The 19,396-nt window shown below is 39.4% G+C and overlaps 1 protein-coding gene across 1 annotated transcript in view; it reads left to right on the top strand.

The window, feature by feature from the left end:
* Positions 1–19,064, top strand: part of AQR (aquarius intron-binding spliceosomal factor) — a 264,323-nt gene extending 245,259 nt beyond the window's left edge. The window contains exon 35 of the mRNA XM_053697946.1: positions 17,538–19,064. Coding sequence (XP_053553921.1) covers positions 17,538–18,245 — 708 coding nt within the window. The 3' untranslated portion in view covers positions 18,246–19,064. The remainder of the gene's footprint in view (positions 1–17,537) is intronic.
* The last annotated feature ends 332 nt before the right edge of the window (positions 19,065–19,396 follow it).

Here is a 19,396-nt window from a genome sequence, read left to right as displayed (position 1 = left end):
CATGGCCCCTATTTATTAAAGGTCTTGCGAACCTGATCTAACACTGCGGATCAGGTCCACAAGACCTCGCTAAATGCGGAGAGCAATACGCTCTCCGCATTTAACATTGTGAGCTGCTGGTGCAACGCCCCCCCCCCCCCTGCTGATTCGCGGCCAGCAAGGAGCTGTCCATCAACCCGATCGTACTCGATCGGGTTGATTTCTGGCGATTCCTGTCCGCCTGCTCAGAGTAAGCGGATAGGATTATGGAGCAGCGGTCTTTAGACCGCTGCTTCATAAGTTGTGTTTCCGGCGAGTCTGAAGCTTGATAAATATGGGCCCATATCTCAGCTCCATTATATTCTAGAGGGTAATACCCCTCATGTGAAATAAGAGAATCTTCTCTCTTACACATGGTTGTTTTAGAACAAATAATTTATGAGGGATAACATTTTTTTCCAAATTCCATATACCTTTGAAACCTCTTACTGAAACAGAGTTATACATTTTCTTATAAATGAGAGACCACTGTCAGTACTAGTCGGTATATAGCCTCTGAATTCTGGGGTAAGTAGAAATGCCTCCTAGGATTCTGAGAGGGAAGGCACCCACGCGCATATACCCCTCACTTACTTAGTTTATTCCATTTCTGTTTGTTTGCTGTATGGAAGACTATACTGGAGAAAGAAGTATGATATTGTGCAAAGAATTAAAAAAGGTTTGACCTTTCTCAGTACAGTAGGTTTGCTATGGCAAAGCTCCAGCCACTTACTGTCCTTTATCAAGACCCTGCTCTGACGTTGCAGTTGATCCCACCCTACAGAATCCATATTTCTGTTAATTTTAAATGTTCAGTACTTGCTATTTGGATGACGTTTAAATTGTGTGTGTATGAGTGCATTTTTTATTTATTTTTTGGATTATGGCTACCAACACCAGCAGGGATGAAGTTGTTGGCATGATTTGAGACATCATCAGCATAATGTCATTTTGGCCTTTTTTTTTTTGTACCTTTATATGTATCTCGTGATTTTTCCTTCCAATGCAGTCTCCTGTCCTTTATAGAAATGAGTGCACATCAATCATTGCAAAGTTTTAGTTTGTTTTTGTTTTTTTGTATTTTTATTGTTTGTTAAAAAAAATTCTTGAGCAAGATTTATTTTAGCCTCTTATTATATTTAAGAAGCAGAAAGTACAGTCTGTAAAATAAAGTTTTCCTTGTCCAGTCTGCTTATTATAAAGGTCCTCTCCATAGTCATGAGTTTTCACCCACCACTTAAGGTGAGGCTGACTGGTTTGCGTCTGCATCCAAGAAAAGAGTGGAGTTTGATCTTTAAAGAATCCTTAGCTGTTGAGTAATACTTGCCTCCCACCCCATTTACAAAACATCTCAAACACCCTTGTATGCTGCCTAACTTCATACTGCACTCATCTTCCATCCTAAACCTTTGCAATATGACACTGATTACCACCTCAGTCTTTCCGTTTTAGTCTGCTCTGCCAGTTCTGAATTTTGTTTGATTTTTGGTATGTTTTTTCTCTGGGATTTACCCATAAATATTGTTAAATTGCGGTATTTCCTGCTGTTACTTCTGTGTAGAGTTCAGTCTGTGGATCTACTGTATTCTCCTGAGGCTTCTAACCATCTGCTTCCAGGCATATGTTCTTTTTCTCTCTCCTGCATTTTGATGTCAGTTTTTTGCCTTGTTTTCTGCAAACCAGACTTACATTGTTTTACTGTACCCACTTTGTCATTGCTACTTTTCAGACCCTGTATTTAATCATTTTTTTCCCCTCTTTCCTTGAATTTCTTAGCAGCACTGGGGGAGAGTCTCAGGCCCCCAGGCATTCTATATGTCCCTGGGAGACCTCTTTCCAGAGAAATGTTCTAAAACCGTTACTTTGTGCGGCGAAGATATTGTTTATTAGTGTAAGATACAGACTGCCACGTTCTTTCTCTTTCTTGGCTGCTCTCCAGAAGTTTAGTACTAAATCTTTCTGCAGAGCCCTGGAAATTGTTACACAGCAATCTGAATGTGCTGCAGAAGCACAAACGTAATGACTGAGGAGCACATGTAGCTTCCTTAAAAAAAAAAAAAACAGCATTAAGTTAACCCTGATAGGGAGTTTTATTAAGCTCTAGTACATATTAGTTTTTTTTCACATCTGACAGCTCTGGTAAGATAAATGCTTTGAAATATTATTATTAGATTTGACTCTGACCTGAAAGTTAGTTGGCTGTATTCATGTACTGTTGCATTCAAGGCTTGTCACACTATGGCTCCTAAAATGTTACCCCAGATCCTACATGTTTGGTGTATTCTATCCATTTCTATTTGCAACCCTTGCCTGACTCAAGCAATGTGTAGCTGGCTCCTCAATGGATCTTAAAGTTTTATAGGAATCTGTCAAGCTCTAATATAGAGTTATAGACGATATCATTAGTTATCTTGTTTTAGGGGTTAAATTACATTATTGCGACATCAAAGAAAAGCTTTCATTTCTTCAGGTGCTCCAGAGATGCAGATTATACAATCCCCAGTGGGTATATAGCAAAGCACAGGGACAATGATTAGCTTTTCTTTAAAATGAGAGTGTTCTTTAAATATTCTCCCATTTAATGTGTTCCCAATAATCTATTTTACCTGGTGGAGTGGATTAAACTGTTTAGAAATAGCTTTACCTTTACGTTGTCATTTCAAATGGCTGCTTTTCCTGTTTAAACCTACACACACGTATACAGAAAATGTCAGTACTGCAGTAATGGTTTCAAAAAAGCTATGTCAACAAAAGGCAACAGAAGAAATTAACCTTCCAGTGGGTTTTTCGGAGAGAGAACTCAGCCATTTTTAAAGGGTCTTCCTACACCATCCTTTTTAATACAATGGGCTCCTATCTGCTGCTTGCCTGTGTGCACTGTCCTTTTATGCGCCTTTAAAGACATTGCAGCTGATGGACTACAACTGCGGGGGGGATCTTTGTGTTTCATACCTATTTGTTTTTTCCTCTCTGTATAATTTTTTCTCCTACATTGGTGTGTCCGGTCCACGGCTTCATCCTTACTTGTGGGATATTCTCATTCCCTACAGGAAGTGGCAAAGAGAGCACAACAGCAGAGCTGTCCATATAGCTCCCCCTCTAGCTCCGCCCCCCAGTCATTCTCTTTGCCGCTCTGTACAAGTAGCATCTCCACGGGGGTGGTAAAGAGTATGTGGTGTTAGTTGTAGTTTTTTATTTCTTCTATCAAGAGTTTATTTTAAAATAGTGCTGGTTTGTACTATTTACTCTGCAATAGAAAATGAAGAAGATTTCTGTTAAAGAGGAGTATGATTTTAGCACCAGTAACTAAAATCCATTGCTGTTCCCACGCAGGACTGTTGAAACCAGAGAACATCAGTTGGGGGGAACAGTTTGCAGGCTTATCTGCTTAAGGTATGATCAGTCATTTTTCTAACAAGACCATGTAATGCTAGAAGACTGTCAGAAATTCCCTCTGGGATAGGTAAGCCATTTTTTCTTAGACTCTGTATAAAATGATGGCTTATATTTAGGGCTCTATGCTGGTTGACACTATTGTGGGCTTTAAAATCGATTGCTTTTTAGCATGTTTTTCACTAAAAATAAGGTGTTTTTTCAGACTTTAAAACACTTTTGGGGTTTAATTTCGGCCTGGCACTTATTTGGACACCTAAATCTAGTCAGAAAAGCACCTCCACTCTGGAATGAAGAGGGAGGAGGCCTCATTTTCAGGCCTCAATTTCGCAGTTGATTTTGCCTAGGCAGTCCATGCAGCTTCATGTGGGGCATCAGAAGGATTCCAGAGAGGCTTATTTCCTAGTAAAATAATCCCTAAGCATGGTAAAGACTACAGGGGAAGCTGTAGCATAGTACTGTAGTGTGTTAACCGGTTAATAACTGTTATTAGCTCCGGTTTGGGCATTAAGGGGTTAATTGGTCTGAAAATTTGTGTGCAATCTTTTCAAAGCATTAAGGCTCTGTGGTGAAAATTTCATTAAAATCGGATGTATATTTCATGGTTTTTTGATGTGTCAGTAATAATGTGTGCTCTTTTATTATTTAAAGAGACAGTAACGTTTTTGTCAAAAATAATTTTTATTGCATTGTATTTCTGTTTAAGCCTGTCAAACATGTCTGAATCTACAGATAGACTATGTTCTGTATGTCCAAAGGCCAAGGTGGTTCCCCCATTAAATTTATGTGTGCAGTGTGCCATAGCGTCCAACTAGCTTAAGGACAGTACAATCACACTTAAAAATATAGCCCAAGATGATTCTTTAGCTGAAGGTAGTGAAGATAGCTTGCTTTCCTCTCCTTCTGTGTCAACACCAGCTATGCCCGCGCAGGCGATGCCCAGTACATCTAGCGCACCAATTGCGATTACTATGCAACAATTAGCATTTTTTATCCGAACTACCAGCCTTTCCTTGGAAGCGTGATTGCTCAGTTTTAAACACAGACAATGAGCAAGCAGACGCAGAGGATAATTTATCTGTAGTGACCTCACATCAAGCTGACTTGGCGGTGAGGGAGGGCCTGTCTGAGGGAGAAATTTCTGACAGGAAAAGTTTCTCAGCAGGCAGAGCCTGATACTATAACATTTAAATTTAAGCTAGAACACCTCCGCGCCCTACTTAAGGAGGTCCTAGCTGCACTTGATGATTGTGATCCTTTGGTGATCCCAGAAAAATTGTGTAAAATGGACAATTTCCTAGAGGTCCCAGTACACACTGATGCGTTTCCAATACCTAAGATGGCGGATATAGTGACTAAGGAGTGGGAGAAGCCAGGTGTTCCTTTTGTTCCCCCTCCTATATTTAAGAAAATGTTCCCCGTTGTTGACCCCAGAAGGGACGCATGGCAGACGGTCCCTAAGGTAGAGGGGGCAGTTTCAACGTTAGCTAAGCGCACAACTATTCCAATAGAGGACAATTGCGCTTTCAAAGATCCTATGGATAAAAAATTAGAAGGGTTGCTTAATAAAAATTTTGTTCAGCAAGGTTTCCTTCTTCAACCAATTTCGTGCATTATTCCTGTCACCACGGCGGCGTCTTTTTGGTTCGATGAACTAGAAAATTCGCTCCAGAAGGAGACTCCATATAATGAAGTCATGGACAGAATTCACGCACTGAAGTTGGCTAATTCCTTTATTTTAGATGCCGCTTTTCAATTAGCTAAATTAGCGGCGAAAAATTCAGGTTTTGCAATACTGGCGCTTTGGCTAAAATCTTGGTCGGCGGATGTGTCGTCCAAAACAAAATTGCTTACTATTCCTTTCAAGGGTAAGACCCTATTCGGGCCAGAATTGAAAGAGATTATTTCAGACATCACTGGGCCATGCCCTTCCACAGGATAGACCTTTCAAAGCAAAAAATAAGTCTAATTTTCGTTCCTTTCGCAATTTCAGGAACGGACCGGCTCCTAGCTCTACAGCCTCTAGACAAGAGGGTAACACTTCCCAGCCCAAACCAGCATGGAAACCATTGCAAGGCTGGAACAAGGGGAAACAGGCCAAGAAGCCTGCTGCTGCTAACAAATCAGCATGAAAGGATAGCCCCCGATCCGGGACCGGATCTGGTAGGGGGCAGACTCTCTTTCTTTGCTCAGGCTTGGGCAAGAGATGTCCTGGACCCCTGGGCTTTAGAGATTGTCTCTCAGGGGTATCTCCTAGAATACAAGGACCTTCCTCCAAAGGGAAGGTTTCACATGTCTCGCTTGTCTTTAGACCAGACAAAGAGACGGGCATTCTTACATTGCGTAGAAGACCTTTTAAAAATGGGAGTGATACACCCAGTTCCAAAAGCAGAACAAGGACTGGGTTTTTACTCAAACCTGTTTGTAGTTCCCAAAAAGAGGGAACGTTCAGGCCATTTCTGGACTTAAAGATCCTAAACATATTCCTCAGAGTTCCATCATTCAAAATGGAAACAATTCGAACAATTTTACCAATGATCCAGGAGGGTCAATACATGACTACCGTGGACCTAAAGGATGCATACCTGCATATTCCGATCCACAAAGTTCACCAAGAATTTTTACAAAGGTGTTAGGATCCCTTCTAGCAGTGCTAAGGCCAAGGGACATTGCGGTAGCACCTTACCTAGACGACATCTTAATTCAGGCGTCGTCCTTCCACAAAGCGAAGGCTCATACGGATATTGTTCTAGCCTTCCCAAGGTCTCACGGGTGGAAGGTGAACGTAGAAAAAAGTTCTCTGTCCCCGGTCACTAGGGTTCCCTTCCTGGGAACAATAATAGACTGGGTAGAAATGAAAATCTTTCTGACGGAGGTCAGGAAGTCAAAACTTTCAAATGCTTGTCGAGTTCTTCATGCCATTCCTCAGCCTTCTGTGGCTCAGTGCATGGAGGTAATCGGTCTAATGGTTGCGGCAATGGACATAGTCCTTTTTGCCAGAATTCATCTAAAGACCATTGCAACTGTGCATGCTCAAGCAGTGGAATGGGGATTATGCAGATTTGTATCCCCAGATACAAATGGACCAGGAAACCAGAGACTCGCTCCTCTGGTGGTTGTCTCAGGATCACCTGTCTCAGGAAATGAGTTTCCGCAGACCAGAGTGGATCATTGTCACGACCGACGCCAGTCTCTTAGGATGGGGCGCGGTCTGGGACTCCCTGAAAGCTCAGGGTCTATGGTCTCGGGAAGAATCTCTTCTCCCGATAAACATTTGGGAACTGAGAGCAATATTCAATGCGCTCCTGGCTTGGCCTCAACTAGCGGAGGCCAAATTCATAAGATTCAGTCGGACATCATGACGACTGTAGCGTACATCAATCATCAAGGAGGAACAAAGAGTTTCCTGGCGATGAGAGAAGTATCCAAGATCATCAAATGGGCGGAGGATCACTCCTGCCATCTATCTGCAATTCACATCCCAGGATTAGACAACTGGGAGGCGGATTATCTGAGTCGTCAGACTTTCCATCCGGGGGTGTGGGAACTTCACCCGGAGGTTTTTGCCCAGTTAACTCAACTATGGGGCATTCCAGATCTGGATCTGATGGCGTCACGTCAGAACTCCAAGGTTCCACGATACGGGTCCAGGTCCAGGGATCCCAAGGCGACATTGGTAGATGCCTTAGTGGCGCCTTGGTCGTTCCATCTATTCTCCTCCCCAGGCTAGTAGCCAGGATCAAACAGGAGAAGGCTTCGATAATTCTAATAGCTCCTGCGTGGCCACGCAGGACTTGGTATGCAGACCTGGTGAATATGTCATCGGCTCCACCATGGAAGCAACCTTTGAGACAGGACCTTCTAGTACAAGGTCCATTCGAACATCCAAACCTAGTTTCTCTGCAACTGACTGCTTGGAGATTGAACGCTTGATTCTATCTAAGCGTGGGTTTTTGGAATCAGTTATAGATACTCTGATTCAGGCTAGAAAGCCTGTAACCAGGAGAATTTACCATAAGATATGGCAGAAATATCTCTATTGGTGCGAATCCAAGGGTTACTCATGGAGTAAAATTAGGATTCCAAGGATTATTTCCTTTCTCCAAGAGGGATTGGAGAAAGGTCTGTTAGCTAGTTCTTTAAAAGGACAGATATCTGCTCTGTCTGTCTAGTTGCACAAACGTCTGGCAGCCGTGCCAGATGTTAAGGCGTTCGTACAGGCGTTAGTCAGAATCAAGCCTGTCTACAGACCTGTGACTCCTCCATGGAGTCTAAATTTAGTTCTTTTAGTTCTTCATGGGGTTCCGTTTGAACCTTTACTTTCCATAGATATTAAGTTACTATCTTGGGAAAATTTTTGTTTTTGGTTGCTATTTCTTCTGCTAGAAGAGTTTCTGAATTGTCTGCTTTGCAGTGTAATTCACCCTATCTGGTGTTTCATACAGATAAGGTAGTGTTACGTACCAAGCCTGGTTTTCTTCCAATAGGAATATTAACCAGGAACCAGTTGTTCCTTCTCTGTGTCCTAATCCAGTTTCTAAAAAGGAACGTTTGTTACACAATCTAGATGTGGTTTGTGCTTTAAAATTCTATCTAGAAGCAACAAAGGATTTCAGACAGACATCTTCCTTGTTTGTCGTCTATTCTGGTAAGAGAAGAGGTCAGAAAGCTACTGCTACCTCTCTTTCCTTCTGGCTAAAAAAAGCATCATCCGATTGGCTTATGAGACTGCTGGACGGCAGCCTCCTGAACGAATGGGCTTTCAAGAACGAGGCTTCTGTTGAACAGATCTGTAAGGCAGTGACTTGGTCTTCACTGCATACTTTTGCCAAATTTTACAAATTCAATACTTATGCTTCTTCGGAGGCCATTTTTGGGAGAAAGGTTTTACAAGCAGTGGTGCCTTCCGTTAAGGTTACCTGACTTGCTCCCTCCCTTCATCCGTGTCCTAAAGCTTTGGTATTGGTTCCCACAAGTAAGGAATGAAGCCGTGGACCGGACACACCAATGTAGGAGAAAACAGAATTTATGTTTACCTGATAAATTTCTTTCTCCTACGGTGTGTCCGGTCCACGGCCCGCCCTGGCTTTTAGTCAGGTTTAAAATTTTTGTTTTTGTACACTACAGTCACCACTGCACCCTATGGTTCTCCTTTTTCTCCTGACCGTCGGTCGAATGACTGGGGGCGGAGCTAGAGGGGGAGCTATATGGACAGCTCTGCTGTTGTGCTCTCTTTGCCACTTCCTGTAGGGAATGAGAATATCCCACAAGTAAGGATGAAGCCGTGGACCGGACACACCGTAGGAGAAAGAAATTTATCAGGTAAACATAAATTCTGTTTTTCTACATTTACACGTGAATATGTGCTAATTACCCCTTGTTTTGTTTGGTCTTAGTGGCAGAACTTTAAAATGTATTTCACATATTTTTATTAAACATGTTTTTGTAACGAATCTTATTAAATTACCTAATAAAGGTGGCCCTCGGTTTACAACGGTTCAATTTGTGCCGTTTCAAAATAACAAACTTTTTTCCTCAGTCATGTGACTGCTATTGAAAAGCATTGAGAAGCAGTCCATTGATTAAAATAGCCAGTAGTTGGAGCTGTGTTGCAGCAAAGATATACAACACAAGCAAGCTGAAATTAAACATTATAACTAGACCTGAGCTATCGAGCAGCTTTCATAAGAACAAGATCTTCCTGTCCATAAATCATTCCAGATTGGAATGTATAAAAAAGAATTGTTTGCAGAAAAATGCACGTAAAGTCTGTGTTGTGTGATTATGTTATTAGGTTTATAATGCTGTTTAGCAAATGTTTTTATTCCCAGGACATACTTGAAAACGAGAGAAATCTCAATGTATCCTTCCTGGTAAAATATTTTATAAATAAATAAATAAATTTAACTTAGTTTAATTATATATTCTGTGTTGTGTGATTATTTTATTAGGTTTATAATGCTGTTTAGCATTTAAAGTCTTAATTTCAAACCTTTAAAAATAATGTGTTAGGTGTTACTTATGTCAATTTTGAGAGGGGCCTGGAACCTAACTCCCTCACTTTCCATCGACTTACATTATAAACTAGGTTACAAATTACAACTTTTTTTGATTTACAACCATTCCTTCTGGAACCTAACCCCGGCGTAAACTGAGGGCTACCTGTACAAAGTTTCATGTAATTTACAAGGAAAGATAGAAACATCTGTATGATTTTCAAGCAAATACAAGCTTTTGCAATACACACCCATTTGTTTTTATTTAAGGATGTGTACTCTTGTGTATTTTTTTTTTTTAATAAGCACAAAAATACATGGATGGCTTGAAGGGTATTACATTAAGCAACGTTTGTTCGTTTGAATTTCTTTTTTAATAAGCATGAAAATACATGAATGGCAAAAAGGCGTATTGACACAAATAGTAATAAAATACCTTATATAAGTCTCTTTTAATCCTTAAGCAGAGCTGTTTAAAGTGCTTCTCGCCGTTTTTAGGGGTTTTAAAATCTGAATCCATTCTAGTCTGTAAGATTACAGTTTTCTTACTAAGAATGGTGATAGTCCACAAGGTCCCATCCCTACATTTTAGAGCTTTGATCATCCCTTCTAGCCCTACCTTACCACAAACACTCTATTTTGCCTTGTAGGTATGAGATTTGTCTCATGAAGTTCTGTAATCTTCACTTTGTTTGATAGGATTTTTTCTAACCGATCAGAAAGCCTTTTTCCCCTCGAGTGCCTCCTGGACAGAGGAGTTCTGACAGGCAGTGAGAATCTTCTCCCAGTGTTGAGGTGTCACAGGCCTCCCAGGTGAAATGTCAGTCTGGTTTTACAGCCTATCTGACGCATCATCCAAGACTGCATCAGACTGCTCAGGAATTCTAACAGCTTGATTTGTGATGTGACCATTGAAACGGTTGACCTCAATGCTAAGAGTGCTTTTATCACTGTGCTAGCTGGACGTGCCTTTTGGTTAGTCTGCTGACATGGTGTCTAAGGGCAGGCTTTTACCTTTTCCTTATCAGTGTAAGATATTGTTTGTTTCAGGCCTACTACTATTACATTCATGGTTACTTGTGGGTAAAAAGCCTTTTTACCACAGTTTCCATTGTCAGTTTATATCCCAAAAATCCAGTTCTCCAAAGCTGTGTAGTGTCCTAGCTCTAGCTGATCTAAGCCTAAGCAGTCATAGAAGTCTTCCTCTTCTAAATTTAGTGTGAAGATGCAGACCCCTGTTAGTACTCCATTCCTGTGGGGGCTGGGTTAAGACCTTTTCATGGAGTTTTGGAAAAATCCTTTTTAGATCCCTGAGTATTGGAAATAGTTTCCAACGGATACAGGATGAGGTTTTGATTCATACGTCATGCAATACCCCATCAATGAGAGCAATTTATTGCATGGTTAAATTGGTAGTCAATAGAGGTGGTTGACCTACCTCCCCGACAGAACATGGAAAGGGGTTTGACTCCAAACTGTTATTGTTGCCCAGAAAAGTGGGAACTTTCCGTCTGATTTTGGAACTCAAAACTGTAAGCAAGTTTCAAACTGTTAATCCTTTCAAGATTGAAACAATTTGTACTTTCCAATCTTTGGTGCAGGAGGTCCAATTCATGGATCATATGAGGTTCCTCCGTTTTGCTTTTATAGACAAGCACAATCAGTTTGTGAAGCTACTCTTCAGCCACTGCTCCTCTGGGTTTTACCAAGGTGCTAGGAACTCTGATGATGGTGGTTCTATCTCAAAGCATTCTCATCCAAGCAAGTTTATATCTGGATGTAGTAAAGCACACAAAAGCCTTATTGCTGCTACTTTGCATCAATTGGTTGTGCGTAAATGTTTCCAGAAGCTCATTTGCCTCTCAGACTCACATATCCTTTGTAGTCATCATAGACTCAGTGACTATGAGGTTGTTTCTCACAGTAGAGCACAACTGACATGTGTTCATCTAACTACAATACATGGAAGTGATCAGAGTGATGGTTACCACCTCAGACACTGTTTCTTTTTCCTGCTTTCACCTGAGAACTTCACAACTGTTTTTACTCAATCAATGGAACAGAAATCACCAGGACCTGTCACAGAATCTTGTTGGACCAGCACATTAGGCAGTCTCTTTCTCAACAGCAGTTTCACCAGTTCTTAGAGCAGGGAGCATCCTTCAGGAGGCCTCAGTGGAAGGTGATTACGACAGATGATATTCTACTAGGTTGGGACAGTTTGGGAGTCTTCCTCTTGAGGCAAAGTTACCCATAAATATTCTGCAGCTGTATATGATCTTAAAGGCTCTCCAGAGTTGTCCCAGCCTGAACCGATTCTAATCAGAAAAATTTCAGTTTACATCAACCTTTAGGTAGAGCTCACATTTCCTAATTGTTGGTGGAGGTGTCACACATTCACAAATGGACGGATTGTAATCAGTCTCAGATTTCTGTCATTTATGTCCCAGGATCAACAATTGGGAGGACTTTCTCAACTGCAAATGCATTTATCTGGTAAAGTGGCCTCTCCATGAGGAGTCAGATTGGGGCGCTTTTGTGTCTCCCAGGCCTTGTGCTTCAACCTCAAGTTGCCCTACTTAGTGAGGGCACAGGATCCCCAGGTGAAATAAGTAGGTGTCTTAGAAGACATTACACTACAAGTGGGGTATAGAAGAGATGAGTAATAAAATGTTGATTTTCAATTGTTCTCTATATGCATAGAACTTCAGTATACAGACAGAGATAAGGAAGCATTTGTACTATAGAAAGTTATAATATAAGGAGATCTGATTTCCCTGCAAGCTCAGTTCATTGTAATGGGTTGTGGTTTCAAGGAATGAAAATAAATTTCATATACAAAAATTATCCTAAATGATCAAATTCTCATACATTTTATACTCTGCAGCTGGTAAAGTATGGCACTGAAAACACATTAAGGAGAAAACAATCTTATAGTACACTATTCCTTTAATATAGTTGATGGTAGGACTTCATTGCCTCGCTTTGGTCTTTCACGTATTCTTTTCTATCTCTCTACTTTTTCATATGAGAAACTAAGGGGCCTCTTAGGTGGCAAATTTCAATCTCTCCGGTGATTTCTATCTCCTGACCGCGCGTGAGTGGCTGTGTGCGGGCAGGGGGCAGGATTGCACACAAGCGCAAAATAGCGCTTGTGTGCAATGCTGAATTCCAGCAGCGGAATTCAGCCCACCAGAGGCGAGCTGCGGCGGACAGGGGTGCGTATCTGTGCCCCTGTCCCCCGCAGCTTGATAAATCGACCCCTAAGTGTCTGTGCTAAGGGAGGATCAAATCTCTAGAATGTAGGAGTGAGTTAGCCTTCTGTTGGCAAGGGAGTGAATAGTCACTTGGGATCACCTTGTGTACTCTCACTATCCTAAGTTTTCAGGTAAGCATACATTTTTTTTTGTGTGTGTATAAATTCTGTTAATATTCTGCTTTTTGTGAATCAGGTTGTTGTATTCCAATCCATCAGAAAAATAACTCCTGAATTATCTATTGCAAAAGCTCTTAAAAACAAGGTTGCTCTCCTACATTAGATGTTGTTATAGCTCATCTCTCTGAGAAAAGTATTTTGTTTAAACAAAACGTAATTGATTTTCTTACAACAAGGCGGTATGTTTAAGAAGTATTAGCAATGTTTTCATTATCAAAGCATATTAAAGTTGTAGATCTGTGTTAGAAAATAATCTAACATGTAAGATGTAGAAGGCATTGTGCAATTTGGTTCCATATTTTTTTAATTCTTTCTGGACACGAGTTGTGATTTGACTACTGAAACCGAGTGCTGACAACATCATAGCTGCAAATCTAGTAAGCAATAAGCTATCTTTATGACACGAGGAAGCATCTTCTGAATTTAAGGTGAATGTCTAATTTACCATGTAAACTGTCTCTTATTTGCAAAAAAAGCTATTCTGATTTCTAAAAGAACACAAGGTAAAAGCTAAACAATTTTTTGCTAACAAAGCTTCAGCCTCCAAAGAAATATTTTATTCACAAGAAAGGAAACCTAATGTGTGATAGAAATTCCAATATTTCCAATACATAGATCAATTGTGGAAGTCAAAGGTAATAAAATCATTCCAATGTACCAGCACAAATCTTTGATGACAATCTTAGAACACAGATTTCTTAACAAGTATTTGAAGAAAATTGTAATCTGAGTCATTTTAATCATCATGACATCCATTCCTTTAAATGTATTTATTGTTTCTATAAATCGCAGTGATGCCCCACATCCATGTTGCATTTAGCTCCGCTGGTTTTTAGTATGAACACACAATATTCTTCTTGTGGCTAGATCAAAGGAAGAAAGATTTTGAGACAGAAAGTCCTAAAAATTCTCCAATACCATAAATGGGTAACAAAAACAGAGAAAAAAAGACAGGTGAAACCCCAAGCCCGGAGAAGTTTTTAAATACCAAATAACTCATAGTATTCCTTCCTTTCACCACAGAAGAATAATGGTATACACTCATATTTGACCAATCTACTGCCATACAACTTTCTCATGACCAAGGCCTAGATGAAGATGTTCGTAAGGCTGCCATCAGCAATCTATGGGGTAAATGGACAAATTGGCAAATGTATTCATTGGATCACTACTTCATGAAGAAGTTTAACACGAAAATTGTTTGTTTTTCTGAGATTTCTTTAACTTCTTATTTCAAGCAACATGAAGATTGGTGACTCCAAGTCACAGCTTCAGCAGAGGCTTTTTGTTTACAGACCCCTTTTGAATATAGATAAAAGTAAATTCAAGCAAATTGGACTAGGGAGCAACTTATTTGGGAAATATGTACAGGGAAGACGGAGCACAGAGAATTTAAGCATCCTGGAAGAAAGAGCAATTTCTCAGCCAATAAGGCTTTTTTGTGATTCTCTGCAAGAGGCATTGATAAAGATACCATCAAATAATTGTATTGTACTTGCATACCTTTCCAATGAGAGACGACTTTGTACACTAGATCTTTCTTGCATAAATGTTTTGTATATGATCCATTGATATAACCCATCTGGGAGTGGTTTTATAACAATGTATTATTTTTTAAGGGCATTGTGATGATTTTCAGACTCCTAAACAAGCCCCACAGTGTTGGATGTATATGCACGTTTACAGACTCCTTCCTGCAGGCTCCAGTTGTGTTATCTGTCTTTTCATATGCAGGGAAGAGGGGAGGGGTGCTCCTCTTGTTTTCCCAGACCGTTTCACTGGTTGTCCAGCCTAAACTCATCAACAGTGCTAAACATGGAGCTTCTAAATACGTTTTTAAAAGGTTGTATAGTTGTCTAGATCAGTATCTGTGCATACTCTTCTTTATAGTAGTGTCTATTACATGCAGTTATATGAAAATTGGTGTGCACTGTCCCTTTAAGCAGTCCTCAGAAAAGCTTGTCTATTTTGTCTTTGGGCTCAGAAACATGTGGAGAATTTAACAGGGGATCATCTTTCTTAGAACCCCTTCAATGGTCATCAGTCCTTTGATGGGTATTAATTAAGAATTAGGGATCAGAAGGGGGAGCCAATTTTACAGAAGTAAAATGTGGAGTGGTCAGTTCTGTTCATTCCCACTCATATTAGCTAGGATATGAGCCAAGATACAGAAATGGCTGAATTTTAGATTTAGTTTCTAGGTATCCTGTTGCTGAGAATGACAGCTTTTTGTTATCCAATCCATGGGACTTTATAAGTTTTCATTTTAAAGAGAATGCTCTTTTTGGGGTCCTCTGTTATTTAGTAGATTGTAAGATATATGTTCTTTTCTCCCACATAATAAAATGAACAAGGTCAATTAATGTTGCTTTCATAGAAGAAAATCCTTCTGATGTTCCTGCACGCGACATAAATCTTCCTCTTTAAAGATGACCTTTCAGAACAAGTCTGAAGAAAACTAATGATTAAAATGTATTTACAGGATTGATTATTATCTGTGTGTTCTTTGGTGTACGCACTTCTGCTTTCTGTATTATTACATAATACATTGTCATTTAAGTGAATTTTATAAGACACAAGCATGTAAATACATTTTGATATTTATTTTGGACACAGGTTTGTCAGGAGTATTTTTTTCCACTTATATCACTTTCAAACCAATCTACACCTTCAGTACTCAAGCCATGCTATTTCCTATTGCACTCCATTATGGCCATAGTTGGTTCTTTGCGCATCTTAAATTGATGAGAAAATGTCAAGTTTTAAATTCAAAATATTAAAGAAACTCAGTAATGTAGGTTATCTATTATAAAGTCACCTTTCAAAACACTTTAAAAAAAAAAATCTTACTTAGGCGGACAGGGGGCTAATTATAAGTAAAGTGTTTTTAAAAGTAACTTTATAATAGATCACATGTATTACCTATTAAGCATTATATTATATTTTTTTAACTTAATTTGTGAATGTTTCATTACTTCTTGTCACAACCCCACAAGGGGCTGTTGTCTCTACAGGAAGGCAAAAGAACAGCTTTTACTTTGTAGTGTTGCTAGGAGACCTTTGCTCTTGCTGTTATCAATTTATTTCCAATTCTCAGTAGAGGACTTTTGCTGCAAAATCTTGTGACTGTAGAACTTGGTTCTGTAATGGTAGCTCCCTTATCTAGCTTCAGACAGGGACTACACTGAAGTGCTCATTTAGCAAGAAAACAAGTAAGTCACTTGAGGTTTTTTAACTAAATCTGTTTATTTTTTATTTTTACTTTGATTTAACAGGAACACTGTTTCATATCTATGTAAAGAAACATATCTGTGCGATAAAGAAAATGCATTCTATATTGATTTGGAAAAAGCTGTATTTATTTAAACATTAATTTCCAGTTGTATTAAAGTAGTAAGTGCTAATGTAACCTCTAGTTAGGTAGAGGTGCTAGAAGTTCTGCATTTTTCATTATTACCTAACAGTATTGCTAATTAAATACATCCAACTGCATATCAAATAACTAATCTATGCAACAAATGTCACTTGAAATGTATTCTTTAAGTTATTGTCAAGAAAAAAGTGTTGCCTTTCTTGCTTATCATGGCAGGTTACTGTTCTTATGGGTGGTAAAAACACACAAGTATATTATTACACACCAGTTTCTTTATACTTCTCCATGATAGTCAATTCTGAGGTCAGACTGTTTTTTACACTAGTTTTATTCTGTAAGGATAAATTGCATTCCCATCCAAACAAACAAGCTGTCCAAGTAGACAGGGCTTGATAATATTATTAAACGTGACAATTTAACAACGCATAAAATGTTTTATTTTTGAAATTGAAACATTATTGCAATATACATTCATTATTTATTTTGCAGCCTGTAAAAATACATCTAAAAATTGTGCTTGGGTTAATACTTTAAGGCAGTTTATGTGAGCTTTTGTTTACTTTCCATCCCTCATCCCTAAGCTTATAGGGTGTCACATGTTTTTAAAAGTTGGATTATCAGTTTGGCATCAACAGTCATGATAGGAAAAGTATTCTTTGCAATAGTAACTAAGTTGAATCAGTGCTAAACCACCTTAAGGAAATACAAGAGGGCAGGTTATCCCCAGTCTGCACATGTGCAATCAGAGTTTATGCTATAGGTGAATATTTGTTTGTGATTGGTTAGCAGCGGAACTTTTGTTCTGGGGGACAGGGAAATCAGTGAAAAGAATAAACATAAAACAATATACTCATTTGACAAAATAAAGCTGCAGTTTTCATTGCAAAATGATTCTTATATAGGAAGGTTAATACTTATGTAGTTTTATATTTAATGCCCCTTTAATGTTTTGCTGATGTGCTGGAAACTCCACCCACTGGAGCTTCATCAGTGTGTATATCTACATCCATTGCATTTCCTTAAAACTGTCCACACCTTTTCTTAATCATTTCAGTAATTAATATGCATGATTATACATTTTTGAGTACAATGTCCCTCTTTATACTTTTAGTAAAAAATGTTAATTAAGGAAGATAACTTTTGTATTTATATTTTTAGATAAAATGGAACTAAACGCTTTAAATTTTTACTATCAACTATTTGCATTTTATAAGTAAAAATAAATACTTCACATCTCCATTCCCCAATAATATTTTTGTTAAGATGGTTTACATATATTTCTAGTGGCTATAACACTACCATTTTTTTTTTACCTTACCAGGGTCTCTTACCACCTCCAGCTGTCACTTATGAGCAGGAGCCATTATTTTCTCAAGAGGAGGAGATGGAAGTGGACATTGAAGTAACTAAACCACAACATGAGAATCTGGGGCAAGTTGTTTCAGTGACTTCCCCTGGTAAAGAAACAAAAGAGAATGTTGTGCACGCTGAGACTACAGACATTGTGGGGGTAGATGCAAAGAAACCGTCAATTGAGGCTGTACAGCAAGAAGACAAAGCGAGTTGTCAAGAGGTGAAATCCCCACCAGTCAAGGTTCAGGAGCCAGTAACTGACAATGCTGAGGTTCGAGAACCTGAAACTACCCACAGCCGGGATCAGGAGTCATTGACTAGTCCTAGTGAGGTGCATAAAGAGATAACTAGTCACTGTGAGATACAGAGCCATGTACTAGTTTCCAGTGACCTGCAGGAAAAAGCACAGACTGAAGAGGTCCAGGAGCCTATGAGCTGTTCTGATGTGTTGCAGGAGTTGGCTGCTGGAGACAATGATCAAAAGGATCAAGCAACAGTAACAGCAGCAGAAAATGAGGAATGCAAAACAGCTCCTATAAGTTCAGAGGGAGAGTTTCAGCAACCAATAGAGTCCTCGAGTAGCCAACAAGAAGATCTGGAACATCGGAAGATGCCGCAGCATCCAGGCAGGGACAGTGATAGTGAATATAGTGATGATGAAGGGAGTGAAGACTAGCTTGTCACACACCAAGCATACATATATGGTCCACATGCAGCCCAATTTAATGAGCAGATTAACATGGCTGTGAATGCACACAGCACCCTAGACTGTGAACTCTAAAAACGGTTGTGTAACAGCTGGATTAGTATGTGAATACACACAACACCCTAGACTGTGAACTCTAAAAGCTGTCATGTAACAGTTGGAATAGCATTGCGGTGACTGGGTATCAATTATATTCAGTTTACACTCTTCTTGCTCAATGCCCAAGAGATGCACTGAGCAGTATCTGAGTGCAGTTCCTATAAATGGCAGCCGTGGAGCAGTTGAGGTATTTCCAGATTAGATTGTCCTTGCTTCCTCTACTTCAGTCACCAATTTAAGGGATATAAAATTCAAAATTGGAATGAATGAGTGCATTTCAGGTTGGAACAGCAGTATTTTTTTATGTAAAAGCAAAAAATATTGTTATAGTAATAGCTTTAATTGTGCATGGACCATATGTTAATGTTACTCGCGCACCCTCATTCAAACACCACACCATCTTAGAGCTGGGGCCTGTATGTATTTATTGCCAATAACTCAAAATGTATGCAAATCAAAATTAAAATATAATCCTGCATTTCAATTTTGAGTTTTACTTCCCTTTAACCCTTAATCTGTCCCTATTAGCAAGGGGTTTAAGTGCCTGTTTGATCTAACACCATTATGAAAGTTCCACCCATTAGTCCATGAGCATCATAGGGAAGAGATTAATATTTGTTATTGATCAACATGAGAACATGCCATATATTTTTAGGTTGTTTTTTTTATTCAGTAAAATGTATTTTGTAATTAAGGCTTTTGAGTGTCTTATTTCAAAGAGATAAATGCGTGTTTGTGTGTCTCCTTTTGTAAATACTTTATCTTAGCCTGGCGTTGTGCGTCTGTTTAGCCATGTGGGCTTTATCTTACATGTATGTTGACCTATATCTGAAGTGCAGTGATATCCACAGAAAATGTTGCCAGGTGGCATAATAAAGTAGCCCGGGGGGGGGGGGGGGGCTCACCTGATATGTTCAGCTCGCTCCCAGTAGTGCATTGTTGCACCTTCAACAAAGGTTACTAAGAGAATGAAGCAAATTAGATGAAAGAAGTAAACTGGAAAGTTGTTAAAAATTGTATGC

Source organism: Bombina bombina, chromosome 1 (genome assembly GCF_027579735.1).
Source record: "Bombina bombina isolate aBomBom1 chromosome 1, aBomBom1.pri, whole genome shotgun sequence".
Taxonomy (NCBI): domain Eukaryota; kingdom Metazoa; phylum Chordata; class Amphibia; order Anura; family Bombinatoridae; genus Bombina; species Bombina bombina.
This window is presented reverse-complemented; position numbering and strand designations above follow the sequence as displayed.